General features: G+C 44.2%; 3 protein-coding genes across 7 annotated transcripts in view; 2 read left to right on the forward strand and 1 right to left on the reverse strand.

Moving 5' to 3' along the window:
- Positions 1–4284, forward strand: part of LOC111841522 (syntaxin-1A-like) — a 33321-nt gene extending 29037 nt beyond the window's left edge. The window contains exons 9-11 of one of the 4 annotated variants that reach the window (XM_023807333.2): positions 312–381; positions 611–651; positions 2636–3849. In XM_023807333.2, coding sequence (XP_023663101.1) covers positions 312–381; positions 611–651; positions 2636–2710 — 186 coding nt within the window. In that variant the 3' untranslated portion in view covers positions 2711–3849. The other 3 variants (XM_023807331.2, XM_023807330.2, XM_023807329.2) reach the window with 3 other exon arrangements.
- Positions 4285–6081: 1797 nt separating this feature from the next.
- LOC111841516 (caspase a-like) lies at positions 6082–13360 on the reverse strand. Its single transcript, XM_023807318.2, has 8 exons — positions 13209–13360; positions 8527–8811; positions 8299–8426; positions 7794–7970; positions 7334–7571; positions 6831–6953; positions 6591–6700; positions 6082–6434 (listed from the first exon to the last, which is right to left on the reverse strand). Exons 1-8 carry the CDS (start codon positions 13213–13215, stop codon positions 6342–6344), a joined length of 1161 nt encoding a protein of 386 aa, XP_023663086.1. The 5' UTR covers positions 13216–13360; the 3' UTR covers positions 6082–6341.
- A 93-nt stretch (positions 13361–13453) lies between these two features.
- On the forward strand, positions 13454–19496 carry LOC111841517 (BTB/POZ domain-containing protein KCTD7-like). 2 transcript variants are annotated; one of them, XR_002837698.2, is made up of 5 exons: positions 13454–14779; positions 15753–15922; positions 16020–16198; positions 18346–18793; positions 19060–19496. XR_002837698.2 is itself a non-coding variant. In XM_023807319.2 (4 exons), exons 1-4 carry the CDS (start codon positions 14504–14506, stop codon positions 18720–18722), a joined length of 1002 nt encoding a protein of 333 aa, XP_023663087.1. In that variant the 5' UTR covers positions 13454–14503; the 3' UTR covers positions 18723–19496. The 2 variants fall into 2 exon arrangements, 1 of the variants encoding a protein (XP_023663087.1); XM_023807319.2 differs by having other exon boundaries at positions 18346–19496.
- Positions 19497–19511: the final 15 nt, after the last annotated feature.

The raw sequence follows: 19511 nt of genomic DNA on the forward strand, positions 1-19511 counted from the left end.
GTAAATGCTGGTACTGCCTTACTGACCATCAATACTGTAGTCTAGTGCAATGTTTCCCAACCCAGTCCTCGGGGAACCCCGGACAGTCCACGTTTTGCTCCCTCCCAGCTCCCAGCCAATCAGGGACACCGAATACCTGGTACAGGTGTGCTGGGAGCTGAGAGGAAGCAAAAACGTGGACTGTTCGGGGTTCCCCGAGGACTGGGTTGGGGAAAAAACTGATCTAGTGAATAGATCTGTGCATACCTGGCATATAAAAGAGGGTTGTTGCCGTATCTGCTCTGTATTGCCTCTGTCCTCCTTCCCCACAGGGGGAACTGGTGGACAACATTGAGAAGAATGTGCTGAGTACAGAAGAGTACGTGGAGAAAGCCAAGGAGGGCATAACCAGGGCCGCCAGCTTACGGAAAGGAGGCCGGCGTGTGAGTTGAAAAGCAGGGTCTCCGGGACCTGGATCTTAAACACTCCCTTCTCTCTCCCCCACCCCCCTTTCTCTCCCTCCTTTGCTCCCTCTGCCCTCCTCCACACCTGGGCCACCAGGGGGAGATGATCGACCGAATCGAGTACAATGTGGAGCACTCCGTCGACTATGTGGAGCGAGCCGTGTCAGACACCAAGAAGGCGGTTAAATACCAGAGTAAAGCCAGGCGGGTGAGTGGGCAGAGATACTCCTACTGTGTGGGAGTGGCTCTGCATGGCATGTGTCTGCCAGCCTGGTGGTACCATAACTCTGTGCCATGCATCAGCAGCCCGTCTGGGTTTGGTGGGAGGTGTCAGTGCAGTGTAGGTGTCCATTGGCCCGGCAGCTGGTTTTCTTTTTTGACTCCTTCAGTCCTCGTCAGTAAACATTCAGTTGTAGGAACAGGTGAAAACGGCTAGATTTGGGTTTTGAGCTGCATACCTACCCTGGATGACTCTGCTCATGGCGTCTGCTGATCCCCAGTTGAAGTGACTGATTCCGCTGGTCATCCACACGACTGTGTCACTGCACCCCTCCACCAACTCGGACACTTTCATGTACTTTTATTTAGTCCAGAGCAACATACACGTGAGGCAAATCACACATCACAAACATACATACTGTCAAGGAGTCAACCAAGCATAAGTGCAGCTAGGCTGAGCTTCCAACGAATGCCCGGTTAAAAGATAAGCAGTATTGTGGAGCTTTTCCACTGGCATATAGGAACCGAGCCGTACCACGAAGAGAGCCTAGTCACAGTACAGTTCCAGCACGCTTTGGTTTGCCACTGTAGCAGGAGTCGGCTCAGTAAAGGCGTTGCGGGTTTGGAGAGCAACAATGATGTAAAACCGAAGAGGTGCTTGGTTACTGTTTCAGCAGTGTACATCATGATTTACTATGTGCAAATGTTTCGTTTTTTTTTTTTTTTTTTACTGTGTGTCAATTTCTGCTAGCACATCTGTGAGAATTGCTTTATGTTATGTTAACATCAAATGCTAGCGGAATTAGCACTCGCTTGTGTAAATTTGCATTACAAATCCATTCTGTTCAACTGTTCTATAGTACTTTATTAAGTAGAAGTTGGAAATTTTCAAGCTCTGAGTTATCAGGAATGCATCAGTACATTGCGATATGCAATACTACTAATTATGAAAAATATATAGAATATACACATTTTCTTTCAGATAATCCAAGTGGAGAACACCAGTGTCTCCGTGCTTTCAACCACCCCAGTTTGATCATGCTTTCAGCCCTGCTAGTAAGCAGCGCTGTGTTAGCGCGGGTACAGGTTGGGTTCAGCTTGCATATTTTGCAATGGGAAAAAACCAGTTGGGAGTACGGCTCGGTTCCTGGTGGCAGTGAAAAAGCACCACTAGAGCAAAAGCTACACAATATCTCCCAGGAAAGCAAGAAACAAATACACTTCTGGTCATTGAATGGAATGAACGTTCAAGAGCATTCAGGTAACATAGGCATCAGGTTAGTAGAAGAATTCTTGGAACAGATGAGTCTTGAGGCATTTCTTGAAGGTGGAGACAATCTGATGACTAGATGTGGTCTGCTGTCTGACTCTCCCTACTGCAGTATGTCTGGAGGTACTGGATTGCTTGAAATATTGACAAAGGTGACTCTTCCCCCTCCCAGTCTGCTGCTTGATGAGAATCCTGCTGGTGATGGGACAGTGCTGCCCCCATCTGGTGATCCTGTGTATTGCGAGCCACAAAAATAAATTTTCTTGGTACTGAGCCAGACAGGTGGTAATATGACGGAGTTGGCAGGTCCATCCTCCATGATCTTCCTGTGCTGGCTGTAGTGAAACGGTTACCCATTCATGGAAGTGGTTTAATATGTCTTTTGAAATTCCATGGTGTCCTGATGTGGCACCTTGCACTGAACAGCTGTGTTTCTTACCTAAAAATTAGGTGGCTCACTGATGTTTAAACCGTCCCATCTGTGTAATTTTCACTAGACGTAGCATCCCCCAGACACTACGCTCCTCAGCCTAAACACTTGTTCCCCACAAACGCTCTGTTCCACTACATCGCTAACTCCTCTTCACCAGGAGGCCCGAGCCCTCCAAGATGACCGCCCTCCTGTCCGTCCACAGTACCTTGTAGATCTAAGAAAATGAACTTTCTGAATCAGCCCCTCTGTCCCCCCCCCCCTTTCCCACAGAAGATGATCCTGATAGGGGCCTGTCTGGCCGTGACTCTGACTCTTCTTATCGCCCTGATCGCCGGACTTAGCTGAAGAAAAAGGAGATTGCCGCACGTGGTCATTCGAGAGAGACCCCCGCGGTCGTCGCTGCATACTCAAGTTGCAGGGAATGTGCATTCTTAGGACGGATGGCCTTCTGGACAAGCGGTGGGGCTGTGACCCCAGACTCAGCCCTTATGGCCCTGGTGACGCAGGACGGCACTCCAAAGCAGAAAGCCAGCTTGCTGCATTTCAGGGTCTTGTTCAGGTTGCGTCACAACAATAATGCTTCGGGTTTTTAATTACGGGAGTGTGAGTCTGTGTTTAAGTAAGGAACTGACATTAACTAGGGTTGGCTGGTGTCTCGGTGAGGGCTGAGGTATGCCTGGACTAATTCTGCCAAAATCCCACTCCCATTTGGCACTTTGTCCGAAAAGCTGTACCAAAAGAGTTGAGTTGAACCCTGGTCCTGCTGGCCCACAGCATGGTCCAGTTCTCCAGCTGTCATTAAACCGACAACATCAGGAGTGACTAAGAGGCTAAATCAGCTCCGTGGTTGTGTTGAGTACTTCAGTTGGGTGTGTAAGTTGTCAGATGGACTGAATACCTACGGATGTTACAGCCCAGTGTGCAGAAACTGCCAGATAATCTGCCGCTGGAGTTTAGCTATGGACGGTTATGGTACCTGCCCTGAGTGGGCTGCTTCACAACAGCCGAAATCCTGTTCCTACCTTGGCTGTGAACTGGGCTGAGGTCGCTCTGTCAATTGTCCTGCCTGCCCTTGCACGAAGAGATCCTGCATGCCTTTTGGTTCCTGTAATGTCCTCTCCACTCCAATCAGAATATTGGTGTGGTTCTGATGCTTGTTTGGCTCTGCAGCTGAAAGAAATTTTAAAAATCTACTATCTAGACTTTGGTCTTGACTATTATCTAAGGTTCCACTTGCCATAAATTTCTCCAAACCCCTCCTGTTCTGATATGGACTGGACATCTATGGCTCCTCTGGATCATCTCAGCCTTCTGGGATGTTCTACTGACAGTGGAGCTCCTCAGCATGTCAGAGCTTCTGTTCACCTGTGTGCCTCTTTTTGAGTAATCCTGTGCATGTGACCTTTTTACCTACGCGTTTCTCTCTTTCTCTTCCATGCTGCCTGGATTATTTTTGGTGTGGTATGTTTTTGTTTTAATTGACTACACAGAAGAAAATCATGATCATTATATGCTGTGTGATTCTTGGGATTGTCATTGCGTCCACAGTTGGAGGAACTTTGGCTTGAGACTGACGCTGGCAGTCGTGCCCCCCACTGGGGAATTGGGGCACAGACACGCATGCACATGGGCGACACCCAGAGCACATGGCACACCTTGTTTCGTTTGGCATGAGTTGCGTTTTTGTGAACGTGCCGTCCTGCGACGTGTCTAACCTGGGTGATACGTGTTGTTAAATGGCCACGTTTCCGAAGTACTTTAGGTTCTATTAATTTTATTTTAGGTGACATCTGGGGAATGTGAATGTTGTTCTTGTGGCGTTTGTTTCGAGAGAATGGGTGGATATGCACTTCACTGGAATCTTCCATGCCCAGGTTGTAACTATACATGTTTTAAAAAAATAAATGTCTGTCTATATACCCTTGTGCGTGATGCTGATGTTTTGTTTGTTCGTGTACAAAATGACCACAGTGGCAGGATGGGTTATTGAGCAGGGGACTGTAGCCGGCCGCAGCTACAAGAAGGGTGTGTGTGTGTGTGAGTGTGAGTGAGTGAGTGATAGGGATGGCACGGTTCATGAAAAAAAACCGAACCGTTCGGTTCGCTTGTTTCGGTTCGGAGCATGCATGCGTCGCACGGTTCGACGGTTCATGACATGCGCAATGTAGCCTCGTGCCCCGTATGTGACGTCAGTGTGTTTCCCTTTCGCGCGAAAGAATTTTATTTATTTTTTTTCTTTCGCGCGAAAGAATAGGCTATATGCATAGAGCGGTGTGACGTAGTTCCGGTAAAAGTTCAGCCAGCTAAGTAATTTCCGGTAGCCTTTCGTTTGCTGCGTTTAGCTCGTGTTTTCAGCGTTACCACCCTGTCTCTGAAGAAAACGTTAAAATTTCAGCCAACCGATAGCACAACATCTGAACACTGTTGTGCGCCTTTGTTGTGTGACTTTATTTAATGTGCGGTTAGGCACTTTGTTAAAGAAAATTAAGTTATCTGTGACAAAGCACTCCAGTGAGTGTCATGCCTCGATCGTCCGCTCTTTCCGTGTGCCACGCCCCCTCGTTAACCCTGTGTGGATTCCCCATGTTTACCAGCTGTTCCTGATTGTTGTCAAATTTGTCATTACTCCATTGTATTTAGTCCGCGTTTCCGTTTCTTTCTCCAGTCCGGTCATTATATTGTAACTTTACCGCTCGTCTGTGTTCCTTTTGCTCATTAAACCCCGCATTTCCCCGATCCTAGGTCTCCTCGCCTCTGCTTCCCCGGTCAGCGTTGTAACAGTGAGCCTGCTTCCATGCTGCAATGTGAACATTTGCCATGTTCCTAAAAATTCTGTTTATTGCACAGTGTCTGACCAGTTTGATAAATGCAAGATATTCTGTAATATTGCAATCTTTGTGTGCTAAAAAGGCACATACATTCATGTAGATGGCAATACACGTTCTCCTTTTTTTGCCAAATAAATGAAAAGCATGTTGAAATCATCAATCATCAGTCTTTCCTCAGAGATGGTCCCAATAATGTGCTCTAAGTCAAGTCAAATTCAGTTTATGCATGATTACATGATATAACTTTTTTAATACTGTATCCTAAATTGTGGATAATTAAGCTATATATCATATGCTGAAGTACATTTCTGGAGTGTTAAAGATTAAAAGAAAAAACAACAAGAACCGTACAGAACCGAAAACCGTGACCCTAAAACCGTGATACAAACCGAACCGTGGGTTTTGTGAACCGTGCCACCCCTAGCAGAAACCCAATAAACTTTTCAAGTATCAATTTCCCTGTCAAAGCAAACACTTATTCCAGAGAACCTCTGAATGTCATTTTACCAGAGTTTATGGGCATAAACTGTCAGCAGCAGCATCCATCCCCGCCCCCCCCACACACACACACACACACCGGCATGTCCCCAGTCATGTGTCTGCATGTGACTATCTGCTGGCGGTGCCCTTAAGCACGAGGAGGAAGAGGAGGAGGAGGAGGCTTCTCCAGGTATCCCAGCTTGTCTGTGGGAAAACCTGGACAGGCAGTTCAGTAGCTGTTGAGATGTTACGTACTCGGCATGTATGTACTTGGTCACTTTTTAAGGGGGAAGGAGATCTGTCTCATGTTCCCACCTTGACCGTATGACTGTCTTGTGTGAATTTGCCCCATGTCAGATGACAGGATGAAGGGTTGCTGTGTGAAATAAAGGAACAACGTACTCGCTGTGCCACACTGCTTCCTGGAGTGTATTGTTACTGTAACAGCAGTAACAGTAGAAATCAATATCAAAAGTATCAAAGAATATTTGTACAGATTTTTGCATAATCAGTCATAACTCATGTATGAAATATAAGCAGTGTACAAATACATTGAGCCCTGATGTTTTATATTCAAATACATTGTTCATGGATGTCTTAATTTGGAAGTATGATGAAAAAAATTCTATTATCTTGCATATTATCTTTCAGAAAATGGAGGAGGTGTCTCAGAGCCCAGGGAAAAGGTAAAAATGTTTGGTCAAAGTGGCTCTGTCTTTGGATGGCATCTGCCTTGGGAAGTTTTCAAATCTGCTCATAACCTGTGGACAAATGTCATTTTTAGTAAGCATTTACCGTGTCACAAAGTCACAAAGAGGTTGAAAAATGACTCCTGTAGATTTTAACAGGCTAAGGTAGATGACTGTCAATTAGGGTGACTGCAATAATGAAAAGCCATTTGACCTGAAGATACTTGCCTTCCTAAAAAGCTCTTCAATATGGTCTTCAAAAGCATATGTGTTGAAGATCTCCACAAGACGCTGGATGAAAATTGTACCTTCTGTCACGTGTCTTAAGGACTTGGTGTCTGAGTAGAAACACACAACAGCAATGTCCCAGCTGGAATTAGTGTTACTGATGTGGTTCTGCTTCTCCTCACACTTCAAACCTCAGCAAAAGTTAGGTAAAGATATCGGGGGCGGGGTGTGGCGGCTGACCTGGTGTGCAGGACAGGAGGCTGATGAAGTCTTTTTCCTTGTGATCCTCCTTGATGCTGTCGTCCTCCATGGCTTCAGGCACTTCAGGAACATTGTCACAGACCCAGGTTGAGCCGTCCTCATCTGTAAAGACACACCATGACTTAGGCCACCTGTCTGGCTCCTCAAGTGGTCTCAGTTCTCAGACACTTCTGGCAGATGGAGCCACCAGGACCTGGTTTCTGATTCGTCATGTTTAGCTTCGCTGAAAGTGCCCCATAAGTCACACAGCTGAGTAATACTATGTATTACAATTAAAGGAGGACTTTCTCCTAGAAGAATCTGATCTTATACAGATGAAATTCCCAGCCACCTCAGCTGGTTGTTTAACTGTCACATTGTGGAGGTGAAGTTCTCTAATAAAAGCAGATGTTAATGAAAACCAGCTCTGACACCTAAGGACCAGAATGGACACTTCGCTGAGGTTCAGTCCTGGTGTAAATTAGTGCCGGAAGCAAACTTACCCCCCCTGCAGGCCTGGATGAGGATTATTTTGGGTTTATCACGCAGTCCTTTGCAGCTCTTTGTGTTGAGGTGATTATAGATGTTGTCGATGTTGAAAACATCTGAATCTTCTTTACTCTTGTGGTGGATTCCAAAAATGCCGTCTCGCTTGCCGTGAGACATGAATACCACGAAGGTGCTGTCCGACAGACGGTGCTCCTCACGCTGAGCGAACGCTTTCACTTCTTTGTTCATGTCCTGTAGCCAGAAGAGAAACCACACACTGACAATTCACTCTACAGCCCAGCATTACATTGAGATACACCATGTGGAGGGGGGCAGGGTAACTCTCTATTATAAATAATTCTGTTATTGGCTAACTAGCTGAGTATAAAGCAATCACCAGCTTAACAGTTTTCTCTAATTGTGTATTGAGGTTGAGGATGTTCAGCCATGGTTGTATCGATGTTGAACATTTACCTCAGCAGACTTGTTCTTTAAATGCACCACGTCATAGTCCAGGCCTCTAAGTAAAACCTCCATACGTTCTCCATCCCTTTCTGCTCCTCTCCGCAGCATATCGGCCCGGTCAAACTCGATGTTGTTAATGAGCAGAGCCAAACGTTTACGGCCTGCTTTCTCCATGGGGGGGTAGATCTGATGGGATAGTCAGTTGATACCAAGTGTATGAAAAGCCAGTGATGACAGTGCTGAACAGTGAAAATGACGCATCATCTGTCAATTTAATTTCCCTTGACGTGACTCTGGCAGCTCTGGGGTCTGTGCTCTCCTCATACTATCAGGTTATTCAGTAGGTTACGTGTGAAATGGTCACATTTTATAACATTTGCGTTACAGCCCACTTACACCCCCCACAAATCTATCAAGTCATAAAAGCCACAAAGTTTACTAACATGATTCCTGAAATGAAGAGGGAGGCTGAGGGACTGGGGTGATTACCACCCCCAAAGCTCATCACACTTACCGATTTTGCCGCCTTCTCCATTATTTCCCTCTTGAAGGCTTCCTTGGAGGGAAGCAGAACATGAGACAGTTCCCGTTCCTCATCTATCAGCACCCTAGGTGGTTGGTCCGGGGGCGGGGGTGGGGGGGCTGGGGCACAAACACTGCACATTAAGAACCAGCAAGAACCCAGCTCTTATTCTACAAACAAATGCTGAAGCTACTGGGAATCGGCTCTGACGGCACTTACTGAGTTTGGTTTCCGCCTGAGAGCCCAGGCCAAGCTTGTCATAGAGGTTGGTATCCCGGTCCTTCAACAGACCTATAAATGTCTCACTGGACCTTTGGCCTTTCTTCACCACCATGTCGATGAGACACCGGGCCTTGTCCGCTCTGGTGCTGTACTCCTCATGCACTGACTCCACCTCCCCATCGTTCAGGATTTTACTCCCCTGAAGATCGTCAACCAGTTGCTGGATCACAGGTTTGGTCACTCCCTCCACGAAGGTGCCCCGCACCCTTCTCAACTCCTTATCTAATGAAGGGACAGTCAGCAGGACAACTCATTATAAACACACTACCTTCATTAGAATGCTAGTATCATGCTTGTTTTGCCCTAAGTTTCATGCTGCATTGTTAATTAAACACTAGAGGAACTGAAAGGAATCAAGGAAATTTGAATGTTACTTTTTCTCCAGGAACAGAGCTATGAGGTACAATGCATTCAAATGGAGATGTGCAGCTTTGGAAACCCATAGGGGGCGCCATTCTCATGCTGTGATTCACTCCCTGGGTTGTAAAATAGTAACCAGTAGGGGTGGCACAAAGTAGTCGACTGGTCGTCGTTACCGCTCTACGGTGATGCTTTAAGCAGGCTGTTGACTTGTCGCTGATCACGTGATTATGACACTAACAACATGGACACCTAAGTATGAATTGCCCTTCAGACAATACCAGTTACACAGAAGTGTGAGCAAAAGAGGTAGGAGAAGTGGAGCAAAAACTGAGCAGATGGAATTATTTTTGTATCTCAATGACATCTGATGATTTAACAAATACCTTCTTCCTTGCATCTCCATATTCCTCCTTGGATAATTTTATAGATAACAGATACTTTTGCCTAAAATTGCCAGGGCCGGCGGTGAAACTTGCTAGTGCTTGTTAGCGGAAAGATGTTACATCGTTTATTCCGAGGAAAATAGATTGATCTGCTGGCCAGATTTAATAATAAATTTTATAAACATGCCATGGGTCATATAAATAAAAGGCTGTGCCACAATTTGATCGTGATCGATTCCCACGATAACTAACAAATAACTAATAAAACTATTTCATTGTTTATCCTCCATTGTTTTGGGGTGGCAGTGCAGTTTCAGATGAAATTACATGCTTATGTACCATAAACGTCAAAGTTCCTGTTGTGTGGTGGAAAGGGGGGAGTACGATTCGGCCATTGATGGTACAATATAATCCCACCCACTGTGGACTTCAAAGGCCCATTAAGTTCAATTAAGTTTTCTTTAGGACATCCCAGGAACTAGAACACCTTCCTCCAGGTTACATATTGTCTAAATTACAGACTATTCCTCATTTTTCATCTTTCCTGTGCTAATGGAGCTCTGATGATATTCTGATCCAAAATTCATCACTGGATTTCCTCCAGTTGCGAGGTTTGTCTTTTAAAACTTCAATAGACCCTCATCATTCATTGATTCATTCCTGAAATAAAACAACTATGAGTAGAGTTTGATGTTGATATGCAATACATTTTTGAAGACCTTGGACTGCGGTAAAGTTAGTTTGATGTTCAACATTTGTTTGACATTCCGAAAACGCTTGCTTGTCATTTGTCATTGAAACATCCAGTACTTACTATGATAACTTTTTCGTGGACAGATGACATAATTCAGTACAGTACAAGTACAAACCTGCAGTAAACTGCAAGCTATGTATTTTACTTGGAAAAAAATTAAGGTGGAACCCTACTATCGCAGGAGGACCATCAACAAACTACTGAAAGCTACGCAAAACGTTTAGAGGAGGAAAATCATTCAACCATCTTCTTGTAATGTTTACTGTATGAATTAAGACAAAAATATGGACTGATATTCTGAAATATTGATTTTGCTTATTTTATGCAAATTAAGTTACATGACTCAAATGATTTTTTTTTTGACTGTGAAACAACAGGTGAGGTCAAACCAATACAGACAATATGGTACATACTGCGGTCCTAACAGGCCAAAAACTGCAGATTGTTCTTGATAGTGGGTATATGTGTGTAAAGTGCAAAGATGGCAAGTGTGCAACATAATTAACAGTCGGGGAAAAAGTGCAAAAGATGGAGGAAATCTTGCTAGATATTTATTTATTTATTAAGGAGACTGATGGCTTCAGGGAAGAAAGTGTTCAGGAGGTGATGGACCGGTAACGTCTCCCTGATGACAGTTTAATGAACAGATGGTTGGGTGTGTGGAGTCTGCTGCAATCCTCACTGCTCTCCTTTTTGCTCTGGCAGTGAACAGTTCTTTTAAGGTTGGAAGTCGGCAGCCAATGAAACCTTATGAGAAGCTTCTCAGCTGAGCTGATGACTCGCAGCAGCCTGGACCTGGAGAGGCTGGTGGCGGCAGGAAACCAGAAGGTGACGGAGTTTGTCACAACGGTGTTTATGATGGCTGAATTAAAGTATATCATGATATGTTGTGACATGATGAGTCTCCTGAGTTTGCGCAGGAAGAACAGTCTCTGCTGAGCTTTTTGTGTGGTGGAGGTGATGTGCTTGTCCCACTTCCATGTGTTGGAGACGGAGGTCCCTAGAATTTTTAATGACTCGACCACAGACACGGGCTGGCCCTTAATCTTCTGGGGGGGTGAGTATGTGGGGCTGATGGTGGAAGTCGATCTTCATCTTGGCAGCATTGAGCTCCAGTTTTTGTCAACCCAACAAGCTACATCAACTCGTTCATGATAGCTGGTCTCATTGTTGTTAGAGATGATACCCACTACAGTTATGCCATCTGCTAACTTCAGGATTTTGTTGGAGCTGTCCTTGGATGTGCAGTCATTTGTGTACAGTGAAAACAGGAGGGGTGAGAGGACTCAGCCCTGAGGGTGACCTGTGCTGAAGGACATCGGATCAGAGGTGGGGAACCAGCCTCACATACTGCTTCCTATCTGTCAGAAAGTTGGCAAACCACTGACAGAGGCTGGAGGGTAGAGCAAGTTGGGTTAGTTTACTGTGGGGCCACTCTGGTACATTGACTTTGAAGGCCGAGCTGAAATCCACGAACAGAATCCTGGCATAGGTTCTGAGGGTGTCAAAATGGAGAAGGACACAATGGAGGCACAAGCTGACTGCATCCTCCACTGACACACATGTTTTCACACATAAAGTTAAAGGTGAGAAACTGTGGCAGCCAGTTTGAGAGTCAGGCACCGACCACATCTGATATAGGCAGATTAATGTATCTCACATACAACAAGGCTGATTTTTATGCTGATTTTTTTATTTTTATGTAAAAAAAAATTCATTTGAATGAAACAAATCTGTTAATCTCTTTGACCATGCAACCCGGTGTTGTCAAACCAATTCTCATATCCATAGATTAATATCCTTTACATAACACAAAGCATGTTTTTGCAAATTTTGATTTTGTTTATATTATTGTAAAATAAAATCAATATTTCCAAAAATATGCCTTGTGGTGTGCGAGGGATGTGTGAGAGATGTGCTAAGCAAAATCTGTATTTCAACACATCAGGACGTGTTTGTGTCTTTCAGTTTCTAATTCATAAAATGAACTCCATAAGAAGATGGCTGAATGAGTTTCCTCCTCTGTAAACGTTTTGCTTAGCTTGCAGTAGTTTGTTGACGGTCCCTGATTATCGAACTGCGATAGTCGGTATGTTCCACCATAATCTTTTTCCAGGTAAAATATATAACCTGTAGATGACTGCAGGGTTATTGTACTCTACTGAATTAAGTCGTCTATCCACGAAAAGGTTATTTTCGTAAATACTGTATGTCTTAATAACCAATGAAAATGAATGGTTTTTCGGAATGTCAAACGAATGCTGAATATATCTCACTAACTTTGCTGACGTTTTTCCACCTAAGTCACTCTGCTAACTCGCATATGTCGCATTCGGTAAACTGAATACTCTAATGTTCTGAAATCCTGCCATGGTAATTTGATTCTTCCAAAATTATTTTCAGAATCGATATTAAAACTATAACCTAGTCAGCTTCAAAGTTAGATTCCTCGAGAGATTTTTAAATTGATCAATTGAAAAACAAATTAATAACGAAAGTGAAATTAACCGTACTCCTAGTTTCTGGTGATTGTTCCGAAATATATCGACATGTAGAGTTATTTACAGTCAGGGATGTCCAGGCCAGGGGAGAAGGGGTACTGGGGATGCCTGAACACCCTGTCCCTTTAGCAAGAACGATTGGAAAAGTCTCCCTTTAGGGTCCAGAGTTCCGCTGACGACGAACCCTCTCATTCCCACTCGGCCAGTTTAACCGAGAGGGACCAGCTGGGTTTGCAAAATCATATTTTGCAGTCCCCCTCATATTTCATAATTATTCGTTTGGTGTAATGTTCTAATGGGGTGTGTTACACATTCCAGTTAAGACGTCTTGCTAATCACAGATCAGATCAGCTCTGACCTCACCCACCCACACACACACGCACACACACACACATACACATTTAACATAAAATATTAGTTTTATGCCAATGTGTCCCCACTCCACATTGAAAATGCTTCAGACACCCCTGCACCTACTCCTCGAAAGTCTTTACACGACCCTCTCTGCAGTATGAGAATCACCCACATTAATGCAAATATGCACGTTACACTACCACGAACAGCCTGCATGGAAGTTACTATTCGCGTAATATTTAATTAGATGCATTTTTGTCTTACCAGCCATTTAGCGGTGTAATCCGATGGATTTCAGCAGTGATTTCAAAACAAATTTGGTCGCAGTGTAATACCGCTGGCGCTATTAGCGGGCTCTCCGGTTTTACTGCTGTTGCGAAATTTCCGTATTCATTGCGTCTTCACATTCTGTACATTACGCCGTGTAGGCGTGCCTGGCTCCTGGGTACATCAAGGACATGTCCTGGCCTGTGTTAAAGCGTGTCCATAAAAAGGCCGAATTCAGTCATGGATTCCACTGAAATCCACTGAAATCATTTCGTGGGCTAATAATGAAAAGGAATTACGCTCTTTCTTCGAGTAATGACGCTATTCTTCTATAATTGTTTTGATGAAACTGTAGCTTCCTGAAGCAGTAACTGAGACCACGGCGCCTAACTCCAGTACAGAGATATAAAAGTGTAATCCATACTAATTAATGTCTTTATAATATGATTACAATGAATTATCGAGGAGAACGTCAGGAATTTTTTGCATTTGTTATATACATATATTTTGTGTGGGGGGAGGGGGGACGGGGCGCGAGCAGAGCTGATCTGTGATTAGCAAGGCGTCTTAACGGGAATGTGTAACAAACCCCATTAGAACATTACACTGTTTACTGTGTAATTTTGTTTTAGATATTTTAAGGTCTGTTTTGCTTTGACACAATAGGCAAATTATTGATATTAGAAGGTCATGGTCAGCAGTAGATGTGTGCAGAGGCATAGGGACAGGACAGGAGGACAGACAAGGCCCCCGAGTTGGGCTGATTACAAAGCCCAGTACAAGTACAAATCTAGTTTATTTGTGTATTCTGTTTTTCCACAAACGTGAAAATAAAGGAACTGTGTTTATTAAATTCTCTTTGTTGATATAATTAATTTAGACTTCACGCTCAAATAATGGTCATAAATTTTACCATGTCTGGGGGGTGGTTGCCTTGGAGGGCCCCATGGAGTTTATTTGCCTAGGGCCCCCAGTGTCCCTAGAATCACTTCTGGGTGTGTAGATAGTTAATTGTTGATGAGTTAAACGTTAGGCTTGAATAATGTGCTATGCTGCATGTACACGAATTGTTTCGGGTAATCGTAACGTGGTTTGGTTTTCTGCGCATTACTGCGTGGTACTAGAATAGCGTAATTCGTTGTTTTACGCCACACAGCAAATTGGGTGTCGTGTGCTGTGGGGTAATGCTGTCCTCACCTTCGTTGTATTACCGAAGAGGGCATGGGCTTGCGTGATTGTCCCGGTCCTCTTATTAGATCAGCAGCGAAAGTAGACTGATCTAGTGTGTGTGCATGCAGCAAAATGGACTTGGCGAGGGCTGCATCGGGGGGAGAGCACATGCTTGCAGAGCGATCGCGGCGCTTTCGCGCTCCTCCGAAGGACGGCTGATCCCGCAGGAGAGGCGGGCGATCACCGAGCCCGGAGTATCCGCGGCGGTTGAGCCTGACGAGGCGCGCGACGCCATGCCGACTTCTGACTGTGCAGCCGGCGACACGGGGGAGCTGTGTGCCCCCATGAAGGACATGGAGCTGGGGATGCAGCGCTCCTTCTTTAACGCGTCCCGGGAGGTGAGCGCTATGGACTGAGCAGCTGAACAATAAATGACGGCAACTTTAGGACCAGTCATTTTAACATATGCGTTGCTTATCAGACACTGTATGTTTTACACCGTTAATAATGAGTCATAGCTGTACGTTACGTGTAGCGGCTGTTTTTTCTTCCATTTTCTATAGACATTTTTATTCTGACCTAATAAACCATAAGTAGAAATGGAATTTCTCATTCTTATTTTATATTGTAAGCACGTAGGCAAAAACAATCGGGATGAGCTGGTGTTTGTCCGTGTGCAATATATTGTGATTAATATGAAGGTAATAAACTCGTTTAAGCACACGTGTAAGCCCTGTCAGACTAAAGAGCTTTTAGTCTTTGAGGTGACAAAACGAACCAAGGGCAGTGAGGCCGTCTGGTAGTTGGGTCTCTGTATTAGGGATTAGCGTGTTGTATTCCGGTTGAGGTAATGAATCCGGGTTGTCAGTTAATGTCCCGACAGCCAGACTGCTGAATCTTTTAGGAGGGCGTAGCATACTTATTATTTCGTGTTGTTATATTACATAGAATGTGGTTGGTATATGTAATTGGTGGATGTACGGTTACGCTAATTGGTGGAACAGGATGACGTGCGAGATAAGGGCGTGTCGGGGTAAAATTTAAAAAGATAAAGTTTGTTTCACTTTGATGAAAATAGTTACTTGAAACTGGTTAATTACGTGTTATTACAGAAGACATTCGGACAAGAACCAGCTGGATAGCAATGGAAAGCAAATGTAGAATTTTATGTTCATTTGCTTTAGTTCTGTTATTCTGTTATAAAACTGTTAGTGAAGTTGGTAGACTGCTAATCTTCTTATGGTCAGTGAAGCAGGGCCTGTCAGAGGAAGCATGGGGCAGGATGTAAACTGAACTAAACTCAAGTCCATTTCACAGTGAGTAATTTCTCATAAGCCATTTGAAGCTTTAATGTGTGATTGTAATCTGCAGTTTCCAGAAGTTATCTCCCTTAATGTGGGGGGCAAATACTTCACCACGCGACTTTCCACCCTGCGGCGCTTCGAAGATGGCGTGCTGGCAGCCATGTTCAGTGGACGACACCATCTTCTCCTGGATGCTGAGGGACGCTACTTCATCGACCGGGATGGAACATATTTTGGGTGAGCCTTGACTTGTGCTGGGACTGAAGATCCTTTGTGTGTATCTCAGGATATCCTTCTTGCGTAACAGTTTACACAACTTGTGTTTGGGTTCAAGGGACATCCTGAACTTCCTGCGTTCGGGAGAGCTTCCTCAGAGGGAGCGGGTACTGGCAGTGTACATCGAAGCCCAGTACTATGGAATCGGACCCCTGCTGGAGAATCTGGAGGCCACCCAGCCCCTCACAGGGGAGAAAGTGAGGCAAGCATTTCTCGGGCTTCTGCCTTACTACAAAGGTGAGGTGTGTGGGGGTGGGGGGTGTTCATGGAAGAACTAGTCCTGCTCAGACCTGGGGAAGTGCCCCTGGTGGGTGCTTTCAATAAGGTCCTCATACACTGTCAGAAAAAAAGAGTACAGCCCTGTTACTTTGTTCCCCAAGGTACAAACAACATGAATGTACCCTCTATGGTACAAAAATGTTCCTCAGAGTCCAATTCTTTATCTTAAAAGGTACATTTACCTACAGCTAGGGTACAATTGGCAGACCCTTGAGGGTATAGCACATGTGATAAGTGACTCTACCCTCAATGGTACAAACTGGTACTTTGTTTCTGACAGCGTATGTGATTTTATAGCAAGATGAACAGCAGTCAAGGGGTATATAACTGAATAAATGTAATTATACTAAGAGCCTGCCTGAACATGGTCTCATAAAGGTGTTTTTATTATTTTAGCTATTGATAAGTGACTGACCACACTGCTGTCCAATGAATGATTGAGGCTACGTCCGCACTAACGTGTTAAAATTTCTGTTGTGGTAGTTTCCAAAAGAAAAGATCCGCTTCCACACTGTCGTTCTCACTAGTGTTGAAAAAAACTTTTGCGTTCATCCTGCTCCGTGTAAAAGGCAGATGACGTAGCTTATGACTACATAAATAATTAGCTTCAGCATTTGTGTAATGGTATATACAGTAAAATCCCATTATAATGGACTTCAAGGGACCTTGCAAAACAGTCTGTTATATCCAAAATCCATTATATCTAGAGTCGCTGTAGGCTTAGAACACAACTATACAGGACACTATTTACTCCTGCCACACCCCAGCAGACGCACTTGTGGTATAGATTATTATATTGTACATGTAGTAATCCAACTTTAGCTGACCAGATGCATGACTATTAATAATCCCAACTATGTATCTGCGCTGGATATCACCAGCCCGCCAGGCGCCTTGTAGGCGGAGCCTGTATGTCCGTTATAGCCGAACAAAACTACAGCTAAAAGCGGCCCTAGGGACCGAATTGTTTGTCTGTTATAAGCGAAATTCCATTATATGCGAGTCCATGCGATATCTGATGCTTTTTCTGCATGTTCGTAAAGGCGCACAGCCGGGATCAGCGGACCTCGTCCGTTATAGCCAATATTCCGTCATAAGCGAGTCCACTATAAGGGGATTTTACTGTTGTGTATAAGAGTGGTTGTCAATGTATGCATTTATGAAAATGTTCACTTGCACATTTACATAAAGATTTTTATAATATTTTTTAGAAGTGGCGCAATTTATATTTTGTTTTTTTGTTGTAGGTCGAGTAGAACGTGCCATTTGCACATTTTTTTTGTCCAACCAAATTTTTTATTATGCTAGGAATGGCAAACTATATATTTTGAATCGTCTATTTTAACTTTGATTAGTAATAAAGTTCCGTTTTTATAAACGCTTGACTGTTGATTAATCTCATACGCAACTATGCCTTTAAAGTAAATGCACATATTTTATTTTGCAAAAGTGAAATATCACAGTACTGTAGCGATGCAAACGCAAAGCTGTATATAAAAGGAACCATCACAGCAACAACGCAGGGATACAGAAATTTAGTCACTACACGTCTCAGTCTTTTCCCCTCAGTTTCAGTGCACTCATGTTCGATGGCTGAATGTCTTTATTATAAGCTAGAGTTGCACTTAAACTCGGCTCAGGTACAGACTGGTTTTGAGCTTCACAATAGTTGTAAACACCATACAATGTACCCAAAACATAATTTAATTACAGACAAATGAACAAAACATATGCCAGGTAGCAAAAGTCCTGTACATCCTCCATGCATATGTGGCTGATTTCTACGAAAACAAAGGCAAAGTATTCTTCATTCCCGTGAGGAATAGCCAATTAGGAAAAGAGATATCAAAACGAAGAGAGCTAATCAGGAAAGGATCATGAGCTGGTCCAAGCTCACTGATGTAGGTGTAACAAAATTTTTACGTTTATGAGCATCCGCACTAATGTGTTTGCAGAAAGATTAGCTGTCGGACAGTGCTGAAAAAAGATCCGTGGTAGTGTGGACAGAAGGCTAAATGGAAAGAATTTTTGCATTACTAAATGAAAACTTTAGTGCAGATGGACCTTTAGTGGTGCTGATTTGACACCTTGCCCCCCCCCCCCAGAGAATCTGAAGCGTATCATGGAGATCGCCAAGCTGAGGGCTGTGCACAGGAAGGCCCGGTTCGCCAAGCTCAAGATCTGCGTGTACAAGGAGGAAATGCCCATCACACCATACGAGCGCCCGCCCTTCAGCACGCTGCCCCTGGAGCGCCCCGAGAGCGAGGCCAAGCTGTTCAAACACCAGTGCGAGGTGGACGTGTCCTTTGGGCCCTGGGAGGGCGTGGCCGACGTTTATGACCTACTGCATTGCATTGTGGGAGACCTGGCAGAGCGTGGCGTGGCAGCCGAGCAGCAGTGTATCGGCGTGTGCGATAAGCACCTCATCAGCCACTACTACTGCAAGAGGCCCATCTATGAGTTCAAGATCACATGGTGGTGAGAGGGCGGGGCTACAGCGCTTCCCGCCTGTTTGTCACATCCCTGCACTGAAGCCTCACAGGACAAGCAAAGGTACTTCTTCATCCCTTTGAACAAACTTTATTTTAAAACAGGAGATCTGTGCAGGGGTTTTACAGCTGGAGTCTCTGTGAGCTGCACTGCATCATAGCTAAAACACCCTGCAGAAGCATGACAGATTATTCTGGGAATTTTGTCAAGCTCAGACTGTTATCTTAAATAACTTATGATCATGATTGTGCTAAAATACATCTGTCCACATTGAAGAATCTTCTGTCCTGTTCTATCTATGGTCACATGCCCTCCCACACGACGCAAAGCTTCCAGTTCTGCACACGCATAACTAGATGGAGTAAATGGAAGTAAAATGGGACCACAAGCGGAAACCAAGATGGCTGCCCCGGAGGACTGTGTGAACTTGGACTGAGTCTCTCTGAGGGAGTTTGTTATCTCCCCCCCCATATGGAAGTGCTTCTAAGCATATTGGCTCCGTGCTAATTTTGTGTTTACTGTGCCACTAAAGAACTGTAAAATAATAAGCTTCATGTTTGTGGAGCATGCCAGTATTGGACTTACAGATTAATAGCGTATTTATTTGAATTAAGAGTATTTATTTAGAATTTATTTAGATTAACGCTGGAAACCCCGAAACTTTTGGGGAAAGTTGCTACTTTTGTGTGTACTGTGGTACTCCTGTTTTAAAAATTTACAACTTTTGAAATGTAACAACCATTAAATGATCATTAAGAAAAAGTCATACCAGATAGTTTTC

The sequence above is a fragment of the Paramormyrops kingsleyae genome, chromosome 17 (assembly GCF_048594095.1).
Source record: "Paramormyrops kingsleyae isolate MSU_618 chromosome 17, PKINGS_0.4, whole genome shotgun sequence".
NCBI classification, from domain to species: domain Eukaryota; kingdom Metazoa; phylum Chordata; class Actinopteri; order Osteoglossiformes; family Mormyridae; genus Paramormyrops; species Paramormyrops kingsleyae.